This window comes from Convolutriloba macropyga, chromosome 11 (assembly GCF_964194025.1).
Source record: "Convolutriloba macropyga chromosome 11, txConMacr16.3, whole genome shotgun sequence".
NCBI lineage: Eukaryota > Metazoa > Xenacoelomorpha > Acoela > Convolutidae > Convolutriloba > Convolutriloba macropyga.
This window is the reverse complement of record NC_134478.1, coordinates 41,531,683-41,550,780: the sequence shown is the minus strand read 5'-3', so window position 1 is coordinate 41,550,780 and position 19,098 is coordinate 41,531,683. Positions and strand designations below refer to the sequence as shown.

At 31.7% G+C, this 19,098-nt stretch overlaps 1 protein-coding gene across 9 annotated transcripts in view; it reads left to right on the top strand.

Moving 5' to 3' along the window:
- Window positions 1-19,098, top strand: part of LOC142349449 (tight junction protein 1-like) — a 158,630-nt gene that overhangs the window by 8,504 nt on the left and 131,028 nt on the right. For 4 of the 9 annotated variants that reach the window (XM_075401019.1, XM_075401014.1, XM_075401020.1 and 1 more), the window contains exons 2-4: window positions 6,317-6,352; window positions 6,779-6,892; window positions 12,123-12,247. In XM_075401019.1, coding sequence (XP_075257134.1) covers window positions 6,317-6,352; window positions 6,779-6,892; window positions 12,123-12,247 — 275 coding nt within the window. The remainder of the gene's footprint in view (window positions 1-6,316; window positions 6,353-6,778; window positions 6,893-12,122; window positions 12,248-19,098) is intronic. The other 5 variants (XM_075401022.1, XM_075401018.1, XM_075401017.1 and 2 more) reach the window with 4 other exon arrangements.

Here is a 19,098-nt window from a genome sequence, read left to right as displayed (position 1 = left end):
AACCAATTTTGGAAACTCATGTGTGAATGAGGATAAAGTACCAAAGTGGGCATCATTCGGAGAAAAATATTCTTGTTTGCAAAAGTTATTATAAACATCTAGTCCGCAAAAACATTTGGCAAGATCAAGGATTAAATAGATTACGGCTTAAGATTTGCATCAAGACATTTTTTGTTTTTATCTTTCAATTTTGTTCATCCGCAGCTCGATGGTCGTAAATAAAGATCAAAGCAAGCGCAACTTTTGGAATAAGGTCAATTGTAACTTACCATATTCTGTTAAGTTTTTTGAGGTTACATTAAAAAAATTAAAAAGGTCGCTTTTAGGGCTATGAAGCGGAAGAAAAACTTTTTCTTCCAACATAACTGGTCGGCAACAAAATTATTCAAGTTGGCTAAATAATGCTCATCATAATTTCATGTTTCCACAAGATATTTGATAAAAATATTTTGTTCCGAATCTGATCTATTTAATTGAAGAAGTTTTATGAAATTTTGACCTAACTGTTTTTTATCTAAAATAAAATTTACCAGATAAGTATATCAGCTGAAAAGTGAGTCAGTTTTTTTCAAATCGAGTTCTAGCTAAATGCATTTGCAAAATTGACAATAAGAAAATTCAAAAATGTTGATTAATTCGATAGCGAGACCAAAATTTTTGCTTTCTGCAAAAAACATGCTGAAGAGATAGAATTTTCTAACAAGCAAAAGAAAAACTTGCTTAAACTTTTTTGGTCTTTGTCAAAATATTTTTCTGACTTGATATCAGGAATCTAAGCAATACAGTTAATCTTATTTGAGCGATTTTGAACCATTCCATTTAATTGTACTTAACTTTGGAAAAGCATTTAGCATTTTTTTATATTCAATGTACCGTTATATAGGTTCTCATTATATTTGAAAGGTCAAAAAGCAAGAAAGAAGGTAAAAATTTTTGAAAATTATATCCAGGAGAAATAGAAAACAATTAAAAAGTTGTCAACAACTGGATCATGTCCCTCTTTGACTATTGCATCTCGCAGAAAAAGATATCAGTCTAAATTTGTTTTAACAGAAAACAAAGGGTTGGTATATAATTCCCAACTTCTCACAAAATTTGGAGTTTCGGACTCAAAAATTGATATCGAATTTAGGAGGAAAAAATGTTCTTATTGAGTTGTTCTTTTTCAGGATAGAAAAGATGAAAACTTCTTGTCAAAATTGTGATTCAAATTATTTGTAATTTTCCTTTAGTTCACTTTGAGACGCTTTTTTGTGTAGCTTATTATTCAGTCACAAAGTTTTTATTATATCAATGCAGAAATGATTTGGTATGTTTTTTATACCATATTTTGCAGAAATGTTTTTGCTGTATCAGTCAATTGATAAAAGGAGGATCAGTGTTATGAATTCAAGGCATTTGTGGAAAAAATATATAATAAAGGATAAAAATTTGGAGTTTGATAGCAAAATTGCCAAATCAATTTCGGTATTACAAATTTGATTGACTAATTGTTTTTGGAATAATTATTTTAATTGTTCTCTTCCAAAATTTCACTAATCCGTTAAATATTGATAATAAGAAGTACATGCACAATCAATAAAAAAACAGTCAGGTTTTCGCAAACGAATTTTCGGAACTCATATTTATTCATCCAAAGAAGATGATGTATCAAAAACGGCATCATTTGGGGGAAATTAAGTATTTTTGTTGAAGTTATTATAAACCTCAGGGTCCCAAAAACATTTTGCAAGATAAAGAATTAATTAGATTACTGCTCAAAACCTACATCAGGTTGTTTGTCATTTTTACCTGTCAATTTGCTGCATCCGCAGCTCCATGGTTGTAAAATAATCAAATCAAGTTCAATTTATAGACAATTTTAAGAGAAACCTCAATTTTAACATAGCATAATTGCTTGCGAAATTTTGGCTCAAAACTGCGAATAACTTTTGAGTTTCTGTTCAGTTGTTAAATTTTTTTCTCTTCATTCGAGGTTGCATAAAAAATAGTAAAAAGACTGTTTTTAGATGCTAAGAAAAGAATGGAATACTTTTTGTTTGAACAGAACTGGTCGGTAACAATGTTATTCAAGATGGCAAAACAAAGCTTCTATTTTTTAAAATCTTTTTACTGGTAATTTAAAAAAACTTTTCTTTCCAAATCTGATCATTCGAGGTTGCATAACTATAGTAAAAGACTGTTTTTAGATGCTAAGAAAAGAATGGAATACTTTTTGTTTGACCAGAACTGGTCGGTAACAATGTTATTCAAGATGGCTAAACAAAGCTCATATTTTTTTATCTTTTTACTGGACATTTAATAAATCTATTCTTTCCAAATCTGATCCACTTAATCGAAGCAGTTTCATGACTTTCATTGTTTTTATCTAACAAAAAATTAACTAGAAAATTTTTTTTAGCTAAAGAGTAACTCAATTTTTTAAAATAAAAATTACATTTGAGCTCGTGCTTTATATAACGTTTTACAGCTTCAACGTAACAAAATAGGTTCTCATTGTAATTGCAAGGACAAAGGGCAAAAAAGATGATAACAAATTTTGAAAACTTAAAACCAATTTATACCCAGGAGGAATAAAAAAACGAAAAATATCTCCAACAAGGGATTCATGCCTTTATTTTGATAAACATATCTTGCGGCAAAAAAATATCGCTCTTAAAATTGTTTGACAAAAAATCTAGGGCTGGTATAAAATCCCTAACATCCCAAAAAATTTGGAGTTTTGAAATCGAAAACTGATAACAGAAGGAAATAATGCTCACTTAGCTTTTCTCTTTGAGGACCGAACGGAGATAAATTTTTATGCAAAACCGTGATTGATGTAGGATGTAGTTCTCCTTTAGTTCACTTTGAGACGCATTATTGCGTAACTAATTCAATCGGATATATTTTTTTTATACATCAATGCATCATGTTTCACAAATATCTAATTGTTATATGATTCAATTGATGAAGGGAGGTTCAGTGATACCAATTCAAAATATTTGTTGAGAAAGTAATATAAAGTAAAAAAGTTTACATTTTGTACATTTTGATAACAAATTGCAACATCGCTAGTTTTTCTAAATTTCACGTGAAAAAATAATTGGCAAGCAAAAGGTAAAATTGTGTTATAGTCCTCATCTATCTTAGAAATATTTTGAAATTTGTCTGTTGAAACATTTCTTACCCCGAGTATTGCACCGGTTTCAAGAACTTGATGCCAGGAAAGATTGTCAAATTTTTAGCGACAAAGAGTGTCCAAGCAACAAATTGCTAGTTTGTGAATCATTTGTTTTCGGTCCACATTCAGGAAAGAAAATGTTTTGAGAAAACAGGGAATTCTTTTCGGTCCACATTCAAGAAAAAAAATGTTTTGAGAAAACCGGGAATTCTTGAATTACTTGAAAAGACCAATATTAAAATCAAATAAAAGCGAACATTATTTACAAACAAAACTAAATGTCTATATTAAAAAAAACACTTTGTAACAAAAACAAAATGCAATCACAGAAAACCTTAACAAAACAATTTAACCTATACATCATTAGATAAGATATAAGACCTGTCCATAATGAGTATCCGTTACAGGTCGACAAAGAAGAGCAAAAATGGCAAGAATTAAAATACGTTTCTAAATTTCAAAACAACCAATTTCAAATTGATTAAGACGTATAGGTATCAACCCAACTCATTAGGAAGGTTAATTTATATCTCACAGTAAGAAAATGAGACCACTCAATATCCATAATAAGTCAGACGGCTACAAAAAGAAGGGCAAAAAAACAGTCATTTAAATTTGACATAAAGCGGCAAACATAAAGATGCGGCAAACTGTAAGACCATTGGCTTTTCATAAGTCCACTAAATTTCTTCAATCGCAGATTTTTTAACGCTATTTGCGCCACCCCATTGATGTGATAATGTGCCATGAAAACTGAAAAACCGGCAAATGTTCAAAATTCACAAGTTTTGTAAGAAAAAGCATAGTATCGAAGCAAAGACAAGCGACCATGAGTTAAAAATAGAATCATTACAAAATTGGATTGTCGTTTGCCAAAAAGAGAATATAACTTTTTGGCTGAGACGAATCTACGAAATTGACAAAAATAATATAAAAGTTACAAACAGAAGATACAATATCACAAACACTTTGTCAAAACCACAGTGTTGGGGCCATTAAAACTCCAGGTCACTGAAAACCATTGAAAATACTATTTGAAAATAAAAAAAACTTAACTTTTTTTGCTTAAGTCTCTTTTGATTTTAAATGTTTAAATGGGTTTCTTTTTAAAGGGTCTTTCTGAAAAAGACAACAAAAAAATTTACCAAAATCGAAATTTCAACTGTTTTTTATGAAAACAAATTTCTGAGCTCTAAGCGCATCAACCAAGACATCATCAAAATCAATATTAATGTTTTGTAGCAACTGAAAGTTGCTGGGCACTGTCAATAAAGAGACAAAGATACTTGTTGACGACAATGAGAATAAAAACTTGGAATTTTAAACAATTTTCTATTGAATAAAATTGTTTGGAAATCCTTAAAACTGTTCGCAATAAACTGAAATCATTTAAAATCTTCTTTTGAACAATTTTATCAAGCAAATAGGGACTTTGATTGACAAAAATATGCCGTACACTAACAAAAATAACATCAATTGGAGCAAAATAGAAAAAATCTATTAATTTTTGCGAAAAAACGGTGTCCCAGTGGGTTAAATATTTAGTGTTTCTTTGAAATCTTAGAAGTATTTTTTTGAGCGTTCTTTAAATGCCAATTGGACCTGTAGTTAACATAAAAATTTTGAAAAGGAACGAACAAGAACCTCAAACATAGGAAAAATGTGCAATAATCACAAAAATTACGCAGTTTCGTATTAAGAAAGCCAAAAACCATAGTTAAATATAAAACAACTTTAAAGAGTTTTTTTAACTTCAAATGGAAAGCACTGCTTTTTTATTTAATGAGACTAAACTTCACATGGACAGAAACGAGACAAAGAATTGGCACTGAACTTTTCTTAAAACAAATATAATCAAAGTCATAGGAGGCATTAGTTAACAACTGAAAGCATAGCAGTCTGCGGGTTCAAAGGTTCACATATAACTCTTAAAAAATCCAATGTGATCTTTCCTTAATAAGACGAAGTCTTCAGGCCGCCAAAAGAATATCAAATGCAGTCAAAACAGAAGCCAATTAAAGTTTACGAAAACACGTTAGCAAAGCCTTAAAAATGAACTTTTCTCTAATGACATTAAATATATTAACTTGGCAATGTTTGGCGTTGGTGTGAAGTGTGGTATTAATCAACATAAAAACAAACAAAAAAGCTAAAATTATATTGAAAAAATCGTGCTCCAAAATAATCCGAAAAATTTTTCGTTGTAGGAACTCATGATGAGTGCAATCCTAGCCCCGATATTGCTGCGCTTCAACAATATCGACTGATTATTCCAAGTTTTTGAATAATAGATTAATTAGCAGATTAAGTGGTTCTCTAAACCAAAAGAATGTTGCATTTTGTATATTCTTTTTTAGAGAAACTTACAAAATTTTGAATTGCTGAAGACTCCTATTTGAAACGATAAAAAACTATCGCTCTCTTGGAAATTTCAACTAGACCTTTTTTGGAGTTTTCCGGTACATTTAAACAAAGGGGGTAAAAATAGTTTTGAGCCATTTTTGATGAAAAAGTATGAAGTTCAAAAAATTTAGCAAAAATATCAACCAAATTACTCGGATAATACCTAACACCAAGCCTCCTCTATCCTTCAAACTAAAATCAAAAATAATTTATAGAACAAAATTAACAGATATTAGCTCAATTGACAAAAATGTGGTCAAATGTTAGGGAAAAGGTAAATAAACAACAAAATTCCGTATACTATTAAAAAAATTTAAACTTCGATTTTTCCCTGTAAAAAACAAGTATCAAAAAAATCTTTTTTTTCCATATTCTACGCTGTAGGGGTATCCAATGGTACCAGTCACAACTCTCTACGATGATTATATCGATCGGCCAAAGTTCACTGAAAAAAACCTATTTGAATATATACTTCCTCCCCCACAACTCGGTTGGAACAAAATCTGCATTGCAGCTATTTAGATTCCATGAATTTTGGAGTAACTGTTGTATAGTTTTGGGATGCAGACGAAGAAATAATCGTATTATCTGATATTCGGAGTTTCGCAAATTGCTAACTATAGAAAACAGGCTAACTAGTTTTTGCCTATTTTTCAATTGCACTGAAACAATTCAGCTGCCCACCCTGTGTCTAGAGAAACGCTGTTTTTCCCCATTTTGTGCAATTAGACCAATAAAAATTCTTTTCAGCAGGTTCCCGAACCAAGGAAGAAGGTATCTGTAAAGGTGTGTGTGTGTATGTTTTAGCTTGAATGTTTGAAATTACGTGTTGTTTATATCAATGTTCTAAAACACATTTTTTTGCATCGAACAGTATGAATTCTGCGTGTTATTATTCTTGATTATTTGTAAGTTTCAGTCTTGTAATTACTGTTGCTTTAATATCGTTTACTTTGCGCAATTTGAATATCTTTCTTATCATTGAGCGGTTGTTCACAAGAGTTTGAAAAGATCGGAAAATTTTCATTTGACAGAATTTTATGGGTTTGAATTATCGCTTCTATAATTGCAACAAATATTCCAGCACACATTATCATTATTGAACATGTTAAAAAGGCATCGTGTCGTTCATGTGTTACTGCTTGCTTGCGCTTGAGAACGAAACACAAATAAAAAACATCTTTTTGGTATTGAGGATAAATACTTTTTTAGCGTTTGGTAGAGCAACGACCTCAGCCCCCTCAGAGACGGGTCAGCCCCAGTCCCAGCAGTCTGCTCAGAGACAAACAACATTTCCAGGATATTTTCTCCGTCACTATTCAAAAGGTACATTACTTGATGGCTTTTCCGAGTAGGCAAATTGAGTAGTCGAGAAAAAAGTCCCTCTGGGATGACGGCAAACTGTGATTTTTCTTCGGAGTGATTTCTAGTTCATCTCAATATTACGTTTTTTTAATAAATAGTTACTAACCAGTTTGAGGTCTAGAACAAAGCAAATTCTGATCAGACCACTTTTGGGCGCGCAGTGGGAAGTTTGTGCTGGAAATTACAAGGTATAGATCTCGATTCGAACTCATCGAGTTAGTGACCATGGAGTGCGAATTGAATATATATGATCAGAGGTGACTTGAATTTCACGAATGTATAGTTATAGACGTTTTTAAGCTCATGATAGTCATCTGATCAGACGCTGTGCAAAAAATTTCATCTGCACAGCGGAGGAGCACGAAATCTGATCATAGACGTTTAGATTATTGCTTAGGGTAATTTTGTAACTGTTTCGTTAACAAGAAGTATTTTCCCAGCCAACTACGCATTCTGATCACAGAGTCATTTAGAATCTGTTGGCTGTGATCAGAACCAAGAAATCCTGTCTCTAAAAACAGCCCTTTCCCCTTATAGATAAATATTACAACCACACTTCAAGACGTTTTTTGGAAAATTATTTTAAATTGATTTTTTTTTAGTAACTAAAAAGATCGTAAATAGTAACTATATTGTGATCAGTACATATTAAGAACAAGCAGGTCTGATCAGAACATTTAGCCATCAAAAACTGATCAGAAAACGTTCCGAACACATAAAAATTCGGTAAATGGTCTTATCAAAGGTAGTCTCTAATCTAACACAAGAAAATCTGAACAGCTGTAAATTTGAGCGCAAAAAAGTCTGATCGCAAAACAGTTTTCTGAAGTCTGGCTTATGATCGCGAAAAGTCTGGACAATTCTCGGGTTTTGAGTTTCATTGGAAAAAATCAGGGACTGCCTCATCAGATGCCAATTTGATCTGGGTTGGTGTGATCAAGATCAAATTGATCTAGGTTTGTCTAATTAGCGATCACTTTGGTCGTCGCCGAAATGGATTGAACTTTATGATTAGTAAATTTCTGTCATACTGGTCAACCCGCGTTACTCCACAGCCCCATTTTCAATTTACAGCCAAGTGTTTATTGTGCGCAAATTTATTGTCGAGTAATCTGTCCGATTAGATATCCTCCAATTTATCATTACTAAGCAGTTTCCCTATAATTTCTCTTTGAAAAAAACGTTGCCGGGTTTAAAATTTGCTTCATTGGCAAAGTGAATGAAAAACATTTGGATGGGAACAAAATTTGGCAACTAAAAAAAACAGACTATTTATAATCGTGAGCTAAAAAATACAGAAAAACGAAGTTATGTTTCATTTCATCATCTTTGAGAGTATGCTCTGTTCCTTTACCGCTTTTAAGAAATTAAAGAAAAAATTCCTAGTAAAAATTCTAAGGTTCGAATGTTTTATCTCTCAATGGAACTAACACAGACAAGAAGGCCGCTCAAAACATGAGATAGTTTCCACTTTTGTTAGTGTCATTTTTTTATTCTGGCATGGTCTATCTCAACCTTAAAAGTTCAATTGCCATATTTGCTGAATCAAAGAATTCGATGAGAAGCAGCAGACAAATACTGTGACTTTAAAACGTTTGGACTTGAATATTTGAAAGTATTAGACAGGATTACGGGAACTCAGCTCAGCGGATTTGGCCACAAGAAATTACCAGAAAAATAAATCAAAAATAAAGTTACCGTACAATACATTGTGAATAATATTTCACTAATATACACTATAAATACAGCTTTTTGTTTAATGTCAACGGTCGTATATATTTTTATCACTATCCCTACTTTATAAAAATTCAAATATCACAACTGTTTGATATATTCACTATTTCTTTGAGTCCAAGCTGTTCAGCACTGCCTTTTCCGGTTGTGATGGTTTATTGACATATCAAAAAACTGACAAGTGTCCTACAAATATCAATTTCACTCATGTGCTGATTTTATTTGAGTTCCCTGAAACAGGACATGAATAAATTTTTATGATTTTCGATATGTTGATCGCCCCGTTTTTATTTGAGTTCGCCATTTGCGTTTGAATTTTTTTTATCTATAGTCCAATAGGTTCCATAATAGATTTTTCTGAAAGATAACTTAAATGTCTAGGACTGTATTTCAAGATAATAACGAATTTATTCTTCAAAAATTAGATATTTGGATTTCAGTTAAAATTTATTCCCTCAGATTATTATTGGTTTCATATTGTGTAATCTGGATGAATCAAGGTAGATTCTTGGAGTGTCGGTCAAGTATTGGTTGCGGTAAGTTTTTTTGTCAGAATTGATTTTTCCTATCAAAGTGTTTCGATTTTTTGTGAAATGTCTATCTCTGTGGGTAGCCCATTTCTTCCAATAGACTCGGCAAAAAATTACTTCTTGTATTGCTTCAGCTTATCCCTGAAACTCTGCCTCGCATGATGATAAGACATCTTTTTGTTTTTTTTCGAATAGGCCAATTGACTGCTGCACAATTTTCGTCCAGTTGAAATAGTATCCAGTAGTTGATGTTCTATTGTTTACGTCGCCACTGAAATCTGCTCCGGATTCTCCCATAGTGAGAAATCGTTATTTCGTGGAGAAATTTAACTTGAAAATGTTAAGTTTTTTGGTATCTCAACTCTCGCTTTCTGGCAGAATAGTGATCTAGTGTTGGTTCATTCAAGAATCGTAAAAAAAATATTGCTGATGCACAAAATGTAAAGTCTAATTGGCTCCACTACGAAGAGTGAAGTCCGTACTACGCATCTAAAGAGGGTTGCGTTATTCATTGTTTGACTCTGGCTTAGCCTTTCCTAAAGTTAGGTTAAGATCGGCTGGTGTTACTCATTTGAAATCTTTGCAAACTGTTTTTAACATATGTGGTCTGATTTAGACTGATACGTGTCTCATGGTTTTCAGTTTTCATGGCAAAGGACCACTTAAGATCCAGGATCGACCATTCTGAACTTTTTATCTAAAACTGATTCAAGATTTTAAATTTTGTCTTCTCTTGTGCTCTCTATAACTAATCATATACCCAGCTCAATATACAATTATCTTTTTGGCTTTCAATTTTGTAGAGAACACAAGGCTCACTTTTGCTTTGTTTTAAAATTTCACATTGCAAATAGTTTGCTAAATTCTGATACCAATTTCTTACTGCGTTTTCTAGTCCGTAATTCCGTAATTTATTTTACACTTCCGCCATTCCGTAATTTATCTGATAACAAATTTTTTTGACTTTTCAAAAAGCATTTTGGGAAACAATTTATCAGCAACTACTATGCCGGTACCATAAACTGTAATACAGGGTTTCGGAGTTTCAGCGAAGCCAGTTTCTGGGTTGAAATTGGTAGGAAACTTAATTAATATTGAAGTTATCGTTCGAAAAAAGGGAAAAAGTCATAAATATACACTATATGTATTTATCTATATATAAATATATATATATATATATATATATATATATATATATATATATATATAAATATATATATATATATAAATATATATATATATATATATGTATAAATTGTCCTTGTTTAATGTCAACGGTCGTATACATTTATCTCACTATTGCTACTTTATAATAAAATCAATATCCCAAAATAATTTCTGTTTATTATATTCAATTTTCTTTTTGGGTGCCAAATTATACAAGACTGGCTGTTCCTTTCGTGGAGAATCGTTGTTATATCAAAAGTTTAAAATCTGTTCTACAAATGTCAATGTTTACTCTTGTGCTGACACTATGTGACTTCTCGGATTTAAGACATGATCAAATTGCTATGGTTTTCTGAATGTGTTACAATCTTTTGCGTTCGACATTTATATATAAAGGTCCAATCGGTCTCAAAATAAATGATTATGAGAGCTGAAATAAATGTCTAGGACTGTAATCCGAGATTTCTACGAATGTTTTCTTCAAAAATTAGATAATAGGTTTGAAGTCCCATTAAAAGGTTTTCATAACAGTTGTAATATGTGTTTTGAGCGGCAGCTGCATACTGAACAATTTTAATTTTTTTTTCGCTAAAGTGTTTTCTGATTTCCATTGTCAGTTGTCAAGTTGATATTCAGTTGTCAATTCCGTTGTCAGTTGATATTCCGTTGTCAGTTGATATTCAGTTGTCAAGGAGTTTTGGACGCTCTCTGACACTTTCTGTTGTCCTAATTAACACCAGATTGAACTTGTTAAATTTTTCTATCGCTCGTTTTTGATCAGGTTTATTTTAGAGCTGCATTTTCAAATTGAAATAGCGCCCACTTTATTCAATTTAGATATGACTAGCATTTTTGAGTTGAAGGGTTTATAAAGTCTGGTTAGCTTATAACTTTTTCTCGAAAAACAGAAAAGTTATCTTTCATTTATATCAGGAACGGAAAGCACGTTTCAACAGTTTGAATCCAGCTTTTAATTATTTTGTCATATAAAATAAGTTCGCATATAAAATTCTAAAAAACCTAACTTTACGATTGGTGTTTGTTTTGAAAAAGTACTCTGCCAAAATTTGGGCAACTTCGGGGAAAATTTGGCCAACTTCGTGGAAAATGTTTTTCACTTTTTTAAAAAAGTTTTTCCAGATGTCGATACTTATGTTGCGACGAAACATATTGTTTAATTTCGAGCTTTATGTGAATTTGATTGTTCTTAACATTTTTCTGAAAAATGTTTTTTTATAACTTTGATTTTTGAGATCTGCAAGGTAGTTGTCACTGCTGGCAAATTATAATTTAGCTAATAAACTTAGTGATTTTCTGAGTTAATGACGGTAGTGATATGGATTGAAGATATATATTTGCACATAATGATACATCAGCCTAGAATCTGTGATGTATCGCAGAAAAAATACTGAAGCTTTTCCTAAGTGCATTACATCTTGAATTATTTCTGGTTTTCGTAAAAATAAACAACAAGAAAGTTTCTTTCAAACTACAACTTTAAGGACGTTAAATTGGACCTGGTAAGTTTTGTGAGCGGTTGGAGATGCGGCATAAAATTTAGAAGCGATTCCGGTATATGGGGCATACGAGAGGTTGCAAGAAATGAGATACAGGTGAAAAGCTGATTTCCAACTATTTGAGGAGTTTTGAACGTTTTTCGACCTGAATATTAACTGCTTATCCTTTACTCTATAGCTTTAGTCCAAAAGTGACTTTCGAAACTTAGAAAAAAGAAAATTGGATTGGAGTTTGTTTTTCAGACAAAGTCCAGTTCTTTTGGATTTGACGTGGTCGGTGGTCTGGACAACCCAAAACCCTCCAATGGAGACCCCAGCATTGTAGTGTCAGATGTAGTACCCAGAGGACCGGCCGATGGCAAATTAAGGTTCCAACATAAAATCATTTTATTAAAAATTCAGAGGTGGCATTACTCGTTTAAAAGCCATGGAAAAAACCCAATCGACTCAAGACTTATAATTTAGCCATGTCAATAACAGGAAAAACCCGATGAGTGTACATGCAAATCAGATAAACTTCAACCGAAGTCAGAAACTATTTGAAATGGGGGGGGGGGGGTGTTCAAAAAGAGTCATAATTCCAATCAATTTTCTAATTCTTTCGATGTTGATCTATGTGAAGATATAGTTTTGTCTCAGGTAATAAGTTAACTGCATCATAACGCTACCTGAGCTTGTCACCTATTCTGTCAATAATCAAATAAACTATCTTTTTAAAATAAAAAACCTGACGCAATAAAGAAAAACGCCTTCAATATATAACTATTTGTATGTAATTTATGGGGCACAATAAGTTGTTTTAAAAAAGAACAAAAACCAATTTTTGAAATAAAAAAGTAGTACTCTATTCGCTATTTACAAACAGACACATTTTTTGAAAAGTAAATTGCTAAACCATCATGTCGAGCAAATTTTTATCAAGCACTGTTTAGTATTTTTCGAAAATTTAAATGCTCTTTTATTCAATCAAAAAGACAAATGTACAGGCAATATGTTGTGCGAAACTTAAATGAGCACATGTTGTCAACTAATTGAAACGCAGCTCAACCGGAACGAACTCGATTATTTTTTGTCAGAATCTTGCAAGATAACTTTTCTGTCGGAATATTCCAAGACGGCCAATTTTCTGGCAGATTCTGCCAGACAGTCAATATAAGCGTTTCTAAAAAATTAACATTCATCTGGTTCCCAACAAATTTTTCTCGTTCCCAACAAAATTTTAGAACTACATTTTCATTGTGCATTTTTCCAATTATTTTTTGGTATACGTTTTGTATGCGCAAATTTTTCAATTTTTAATTGAATTGAAATACCAAAATAGTTTTCAGTGGTCAGACACAAATTAGCTAATTGTTTTCTTGCTATGTTGCAGTCGAATGAGTGATTGACAGAGTTCTCATGCTAATGGAAGAGACCGCTTTTTATAATAATATTAACAAGGCGGCTCGGTAATGTGCAATGGCACATAAGGTTCCGACCCCGCCCATCCACAATTTTGGCATAATTGTCTACCAAATGAGGAACAGATAGAAAAACCCAAAAATTATTTTTTGCGAATCCCAAAAAAGCCCAAGTCTTTTTCAAAAAATTCTGTATGAACGATAAGATAGCCTCCAAAGCAAATAACTCAGTGGAGTAAAAATTGATGCATTAGATTGGTGTAATATGTCAATATAAGGAAACCGAGTCAAGACGAACAGCAAAATCAAACAACAACAACAACAAACATTAATTACATCAAAAAATTTATGTCCCCCTTAAAAACTAAATTTAAAAACAAAGTCAACATACCGTCAGATAAACCTAAAACTAAACAAAAATAACTTAAAAATCACCAGAAAACATATGCGACCAGTCCATAAAAAGGCTTGGTAACAATTATACAAAAAAGAACAAAAACAGTAAAGTAAAAAAATTAACTTATTTTTTTTAAACAGTTAACTTCAAAGTAATAAATACCATTAGGAATCAATTAATATTACCACAAATTTGCAATTACCACTGCCTCTATAGAAGGGCATTAGGACCTGTCCTTATTCATTTTTTAAAGCGGCTAAAAAGAACAACAAAAAGCAAACAAAATTTCAATTGAAACTTGCCAGAAAACGCTGTCAAAACCGTCAAGCCAAATTTTGGCACTCAAAATATATTTGATTGCGCCTTCTTAAAACAATTATAACGTAGTACGTGGCCAATCATTAGTAAGACTAGGTAACAAGTAGACAAAAATCGAAGTGCTAAAGTATGTAATACTTTTAATTTTTTTTTCGAAACAAAATTACATTCAATGTCATGAAAGGCATTAATTACAATAAGAGCTACTTAAAAAGGGTCGTTTATTCATGAAAAAGAAGCCCTCCAGACCTGTGATTATCCAGAATTTTTCTTGCATCTACAAAAAGAACGTCAATTATGACAAAAATCAAATTAATTTACATTTTTTTGTTAAAAACCGGTGTCGAAGCCAGTAAGGTCATAACAAATTCTTAAAAAAAGATTTTGTGACACCAATCCCTTTTATTCCTTTGACACCCATAATGTCATATTTGACCTGTAATTAACTAACGAGATTAGGTAACAAAAAGAACAAAATTGCGAAGTTAAAAAGTTTTTTTTTAATTTTGGAAAACGATTGTTTTCAAAGTAATGAAAGCCATCAGCTATCTACTAAAATCAGAATATCGGTTCTTCTATTCTGCCATGAAAAGTCAATGAAAGCTATCACTATACAGGAAATTTCATACGACCGAAACGACAAAGTATAAATGCCAGTTAGAGACAAAATTAAAAAATTCAATTGATTTCTTCAAGAAAGAGGCATCGAGGCCGTTAAAACGATGATGTATTACTTTCAGAATTTTAATATGTCCAATTGTGCTTTATTTTGACTGCTAATAAGTTGACATGAGAACTGTAAAAGAATATGATATTGTTACAAAATTAGAAAACGTGAAAAACTGGCAAAGATCAAAACAAACAAAAATCTGAAATCTTGTAGTATCAAAGCCAGAAAACAATAACCTCAGGCTTAAAACTGCAACCGAGAATAAATGTTAACTCAGTAGAAAGAAGAAGCATTCTTTCTTTGCTGACACTAAGCTGGAAGTTGAACAAATTAAGAAAAAAAAAGAGGAAAATTTGATTAAGCCATTATTTATTTAAAAGTCATAAAAGTAATTATTTTTTAAAAAAGAAACGACCCTAAACTTTCGATTAAAAAACTAAATGCATTAGCTTGGAGCTTCTTAGCAAGCGAATTGGTTGGTCCTATCACTCCTGAGCTTTGATTTTATATGTTCTGTTCTTTATTATTAAAAAAAAGTCTTTTTTTTTTAAAAAAAAAAGACCGACTGGTTACAACCCGATTTCTTTGGATTGTAACAGTCCAAGAATGGCCCAAAACTACTCCTGCGAATACTTATTGTCCGTTAGGAACAATTGATTTTCCGAATGTTGTAGATATAGATAATTTGTTAGTTGAAAACTCAAAATAAATTCTGCATTTTTGATAATCAACTAGTAAAGTTAGCAAAAAACGGCAAAGTTTTAACTACAGTGCACTCTCAGCGGACTCTGAAGTAGAAATAACCCCCCTCTGAGTCTACAAAGATTGTATGAGTGTTGTTTGGGGGTGTACTGTCGGTAAATTTAATCAAAGTGGACTAAAGTAGCTTATTTCGTGCTGTTTTTGATGAAAAAGGCTAAATTTTGAAATGTTTATCCAGATTTTTTGACCAAAAAAATTAAATCAAAACAATCAACAATGCTTGTTCGTCTTCAAAAATAAAATCAACGACGCTATTCTTAAAAATTATAACAAATTTTAGCAAAATTGACGAAAATTTAGGCAAAAATTCCGGAAAATTTGAATAAAAACAACGTGAATTCACTCTTCTTTTCTCAGAAGTTTAAACCTCGATAACTCCCTGTAGAAAACGAAAATTAAAAAAATCTTTTTAATTCCATATTCTATGCTGGACGAGCTTTCTAATGATACCAGTCTCAACTCTCTACGATGAATATATCGAGCGGCGAAAATTCACGGAACAAAAAAAACCCATTTGAGTATATAGTTCCTCCCCCCTCAAGAGGGTCGGAACAAAAATAAGTTTCGCTAAATTTGGTTTCACCAAGCTTAGTCAGTCCCTAACGGGACTTGAATTTGATTTCTCTCAAACACTGTCCATCCATATGGGTATATGATTTGTACTTAAAATTCTTCATCTTTGATTTTTTGCCCTTCAATAATTTGTTCAACTTTGAATTCAAGAAAATTTTATGTTTTTGTTTACTCTAGCTTCTTATTTAATGTTTTGATTAATGTACGGGCAATTTTTTAAAAAAGTTCTTAACAGTCACTGCATCCTCAATTCTTAAGACCCACTACAAGGCTCATGGTTATCAAAGAAGAGCTTTAAAGTAAACTTTGAGTTATTTTTTCCTTTGTTGCATGTTCTCTCAACATGTGTCAAGTAACATTTGGTTGAATTATTGTTCAAACCGTCTAGACAAACTGCTTTAGGATGAATAATTTCCGTCTTTGGAACATACGTGCGAATTGGATCTTTCCTAAAGAATGTTACTTTAAAAGGAAACATACCTTCAGGACGTGATCAAAGTCTTAAACTTGGATCATAAAGTGTGAGTAAATGCTTATGACGTTTACAAATCAAAATTGGGAGCAGTACCGAAAAGGAAGTCACTGTTAATAATTTTGGCAGACATTTCTTTAGGCAACGGAAAACAGTCTTAACAACGTTTAAGTGCATAACTTCTAAATATAGAGATCTATTTCAGTTCACATAAATGGTGTTATGAAGCTGAACCCTTGTAAACTTGGCAACATTGGAAAAATATCCACGAGCAAATGTTTGGCGAAGTATTTACGTTTCACTTGTTTATGAAGCATTGCATAGACTAAAGTGAATACAAGGAGTGACTCAATGTATCGATTGTCGATATTTATTGATGAAACTGAGTTTTAAAAGATATCAGATAAACAAAAAGTCAGATAAATGTTGATGTTCACTTCAATTATATGGAACATCCAATCAGGTATGAGCTATGAAATGAGCGTTGAACAAAAACTTTCAAAAGGATGACGAGTCCAAAGAGAGCCTTGCTCAGAACAAACTGTTGCCAATCAGATTTTTAAATAATAAAACACGGCAGTGAGTGTTATTTTGAGTGTTATTGTATTCTCAAAATACTTGAGTGTTTGAGAATTCAATAATAGAAAACCGTGGAATCAAACTTACCTAAGTTTCTGTGGAAGAGTTCAAACTAAAGATGAGTTGAGAGAAAAATGAGAAAAAATTTGAAAAAAATTGGATGAACTATTCTAGCAGAAACAAGCCTTCATTTGTTTTTTTAAATTAAAAATGTGACTTCCAAGAACTTCTGTGATAACCATTTTTTTTTCGAAAAACATGCTCTCTGAGCCATCGCATATCTATATTTATAAAATTTTTCTGAAATTTCAAATTGATATTTTCTCTTTTGGATAAAGAATATTGTTGCCAGAAAATTTACTCTTTTGGATAAGGACTATTGGTGCCAGAAAATTTACTACACGCTAGAAACTATTGGATTTAATTCTCTAATTTTTGAGATTGAACTAGGCCACTTAAAAATATATGTATGCTCTCTTTGCATGATCGAGTATATATGGCATAAAAATGTCACTATTTTGTGAAGTTCACTGAAGGTAACTGCTTGCGCAGTAACATTGCAAACAAACTTTCAAATTTGTTCACCAAAATCTCAACTGATTGATTTTCCAGTTTTCTATCTGGAAGAAGGGAGCGCACAAAATATCTGGAAGTGTTAAAAACATGTGTATTAAAAGTCAAAATTTTTTAATGTTTTTTTATTGAAACCTCTAATTTGTTTTCCTTTTAGACAAATTTGTATGAGAGATGTAATATGAAAAAAGCTCTAATTAATCGTTGGTCGAAACAGAATTTTTCATAGAATTGTTGAATATTTTCCCCTCCAAAGTAAATATTTATTCCTGGTAATTGATATTGATATTTCTCAAAGAAACCTTCTTGGCAAATTTTGCACGCAATACATAAACAAAAGACGCCAGGTTTGCATTTTCGACAAAAGAAAATAACATTCAGCAACAAAAATCAAAGGAAAGGTTTTTTCTGGCTTGAAAAAAACAAATTGTAATAAGTGATTTAAATGGAACCTAAATTGCTGTCCATACTCGAATGCCAAAATATATTTGTTCCGACCCCAGATGTGGGGGGAGGAACTATATATTCAACTGTTTTTTTATCAGACAATTTTGACAGATTGATATATTCGTCGTAGAGAAATGTGAGTGGTATCATTGAAAATCTCATCCAGCGTAGAATTCGAAACTAAAAAGATTTTTTTATTAACTGCTTTTTTTGAGGAGTTATCGAGGATTGAAATTTTGTGTGAACACGGGATATTTGGCATGATTTTGTTCACTTTTAGTGTAATTTGTCTTCTAATTAGGATTTTTTAAAATAAAAATATTAACTCAAAATTACCTTTCACGCCACCAAATGAACCAATGTTGAATTTCTAATAGAGAAAAGACGGTAAAAAAGGTTACTTCGGGTCTCATAGGCAAGTTTAATATAAAAAATCGAATTCTATTTGAGAGCTTTTTTCTTCTATTTCTTTCGTTTTTTTAATTCACCTACAAACTAGTTACTTTTCATAACGAGGTTTATTTATTGATCAACATCTAATTATTGATCAACATCTAATTATTGACAACCATCAACTTTCGGTCGAAGGAAGCCCAATGAACAATAAAACTCTTTTTCAAGGAATGGCTCATATTTTTTTGGGTTTCGCCTCTTGAGTTTTCGTACCTTTAAAAGAAATTTGGATTTTTTTGAGGTTTTACTAAATTTTTGGCATAGACTCCGTCACTAATAGTGCGATAGTTGTCGTAGAGATTGTTAAGTGAAACTTTCCGGTGCTTTGAGTGGACAGCTAATGGCTGTTAAGACTTTGAAAATGATTTTTCAAAAAAATATATCAACACTAACAGATCAAATACCTATGTTCATGAACTGTTAGTCAACCTCGGCAATAACAGGACCCCATCATTTCTACTGCAAACACAATTAATCTGGTTAGAGGTTTTGTCTTCTAACTATTGCTGATATGTTTTCAATGCAACAAGATTTCAAAAAAAATGAAAAATATTTGGATATTTTGTATTATTGGT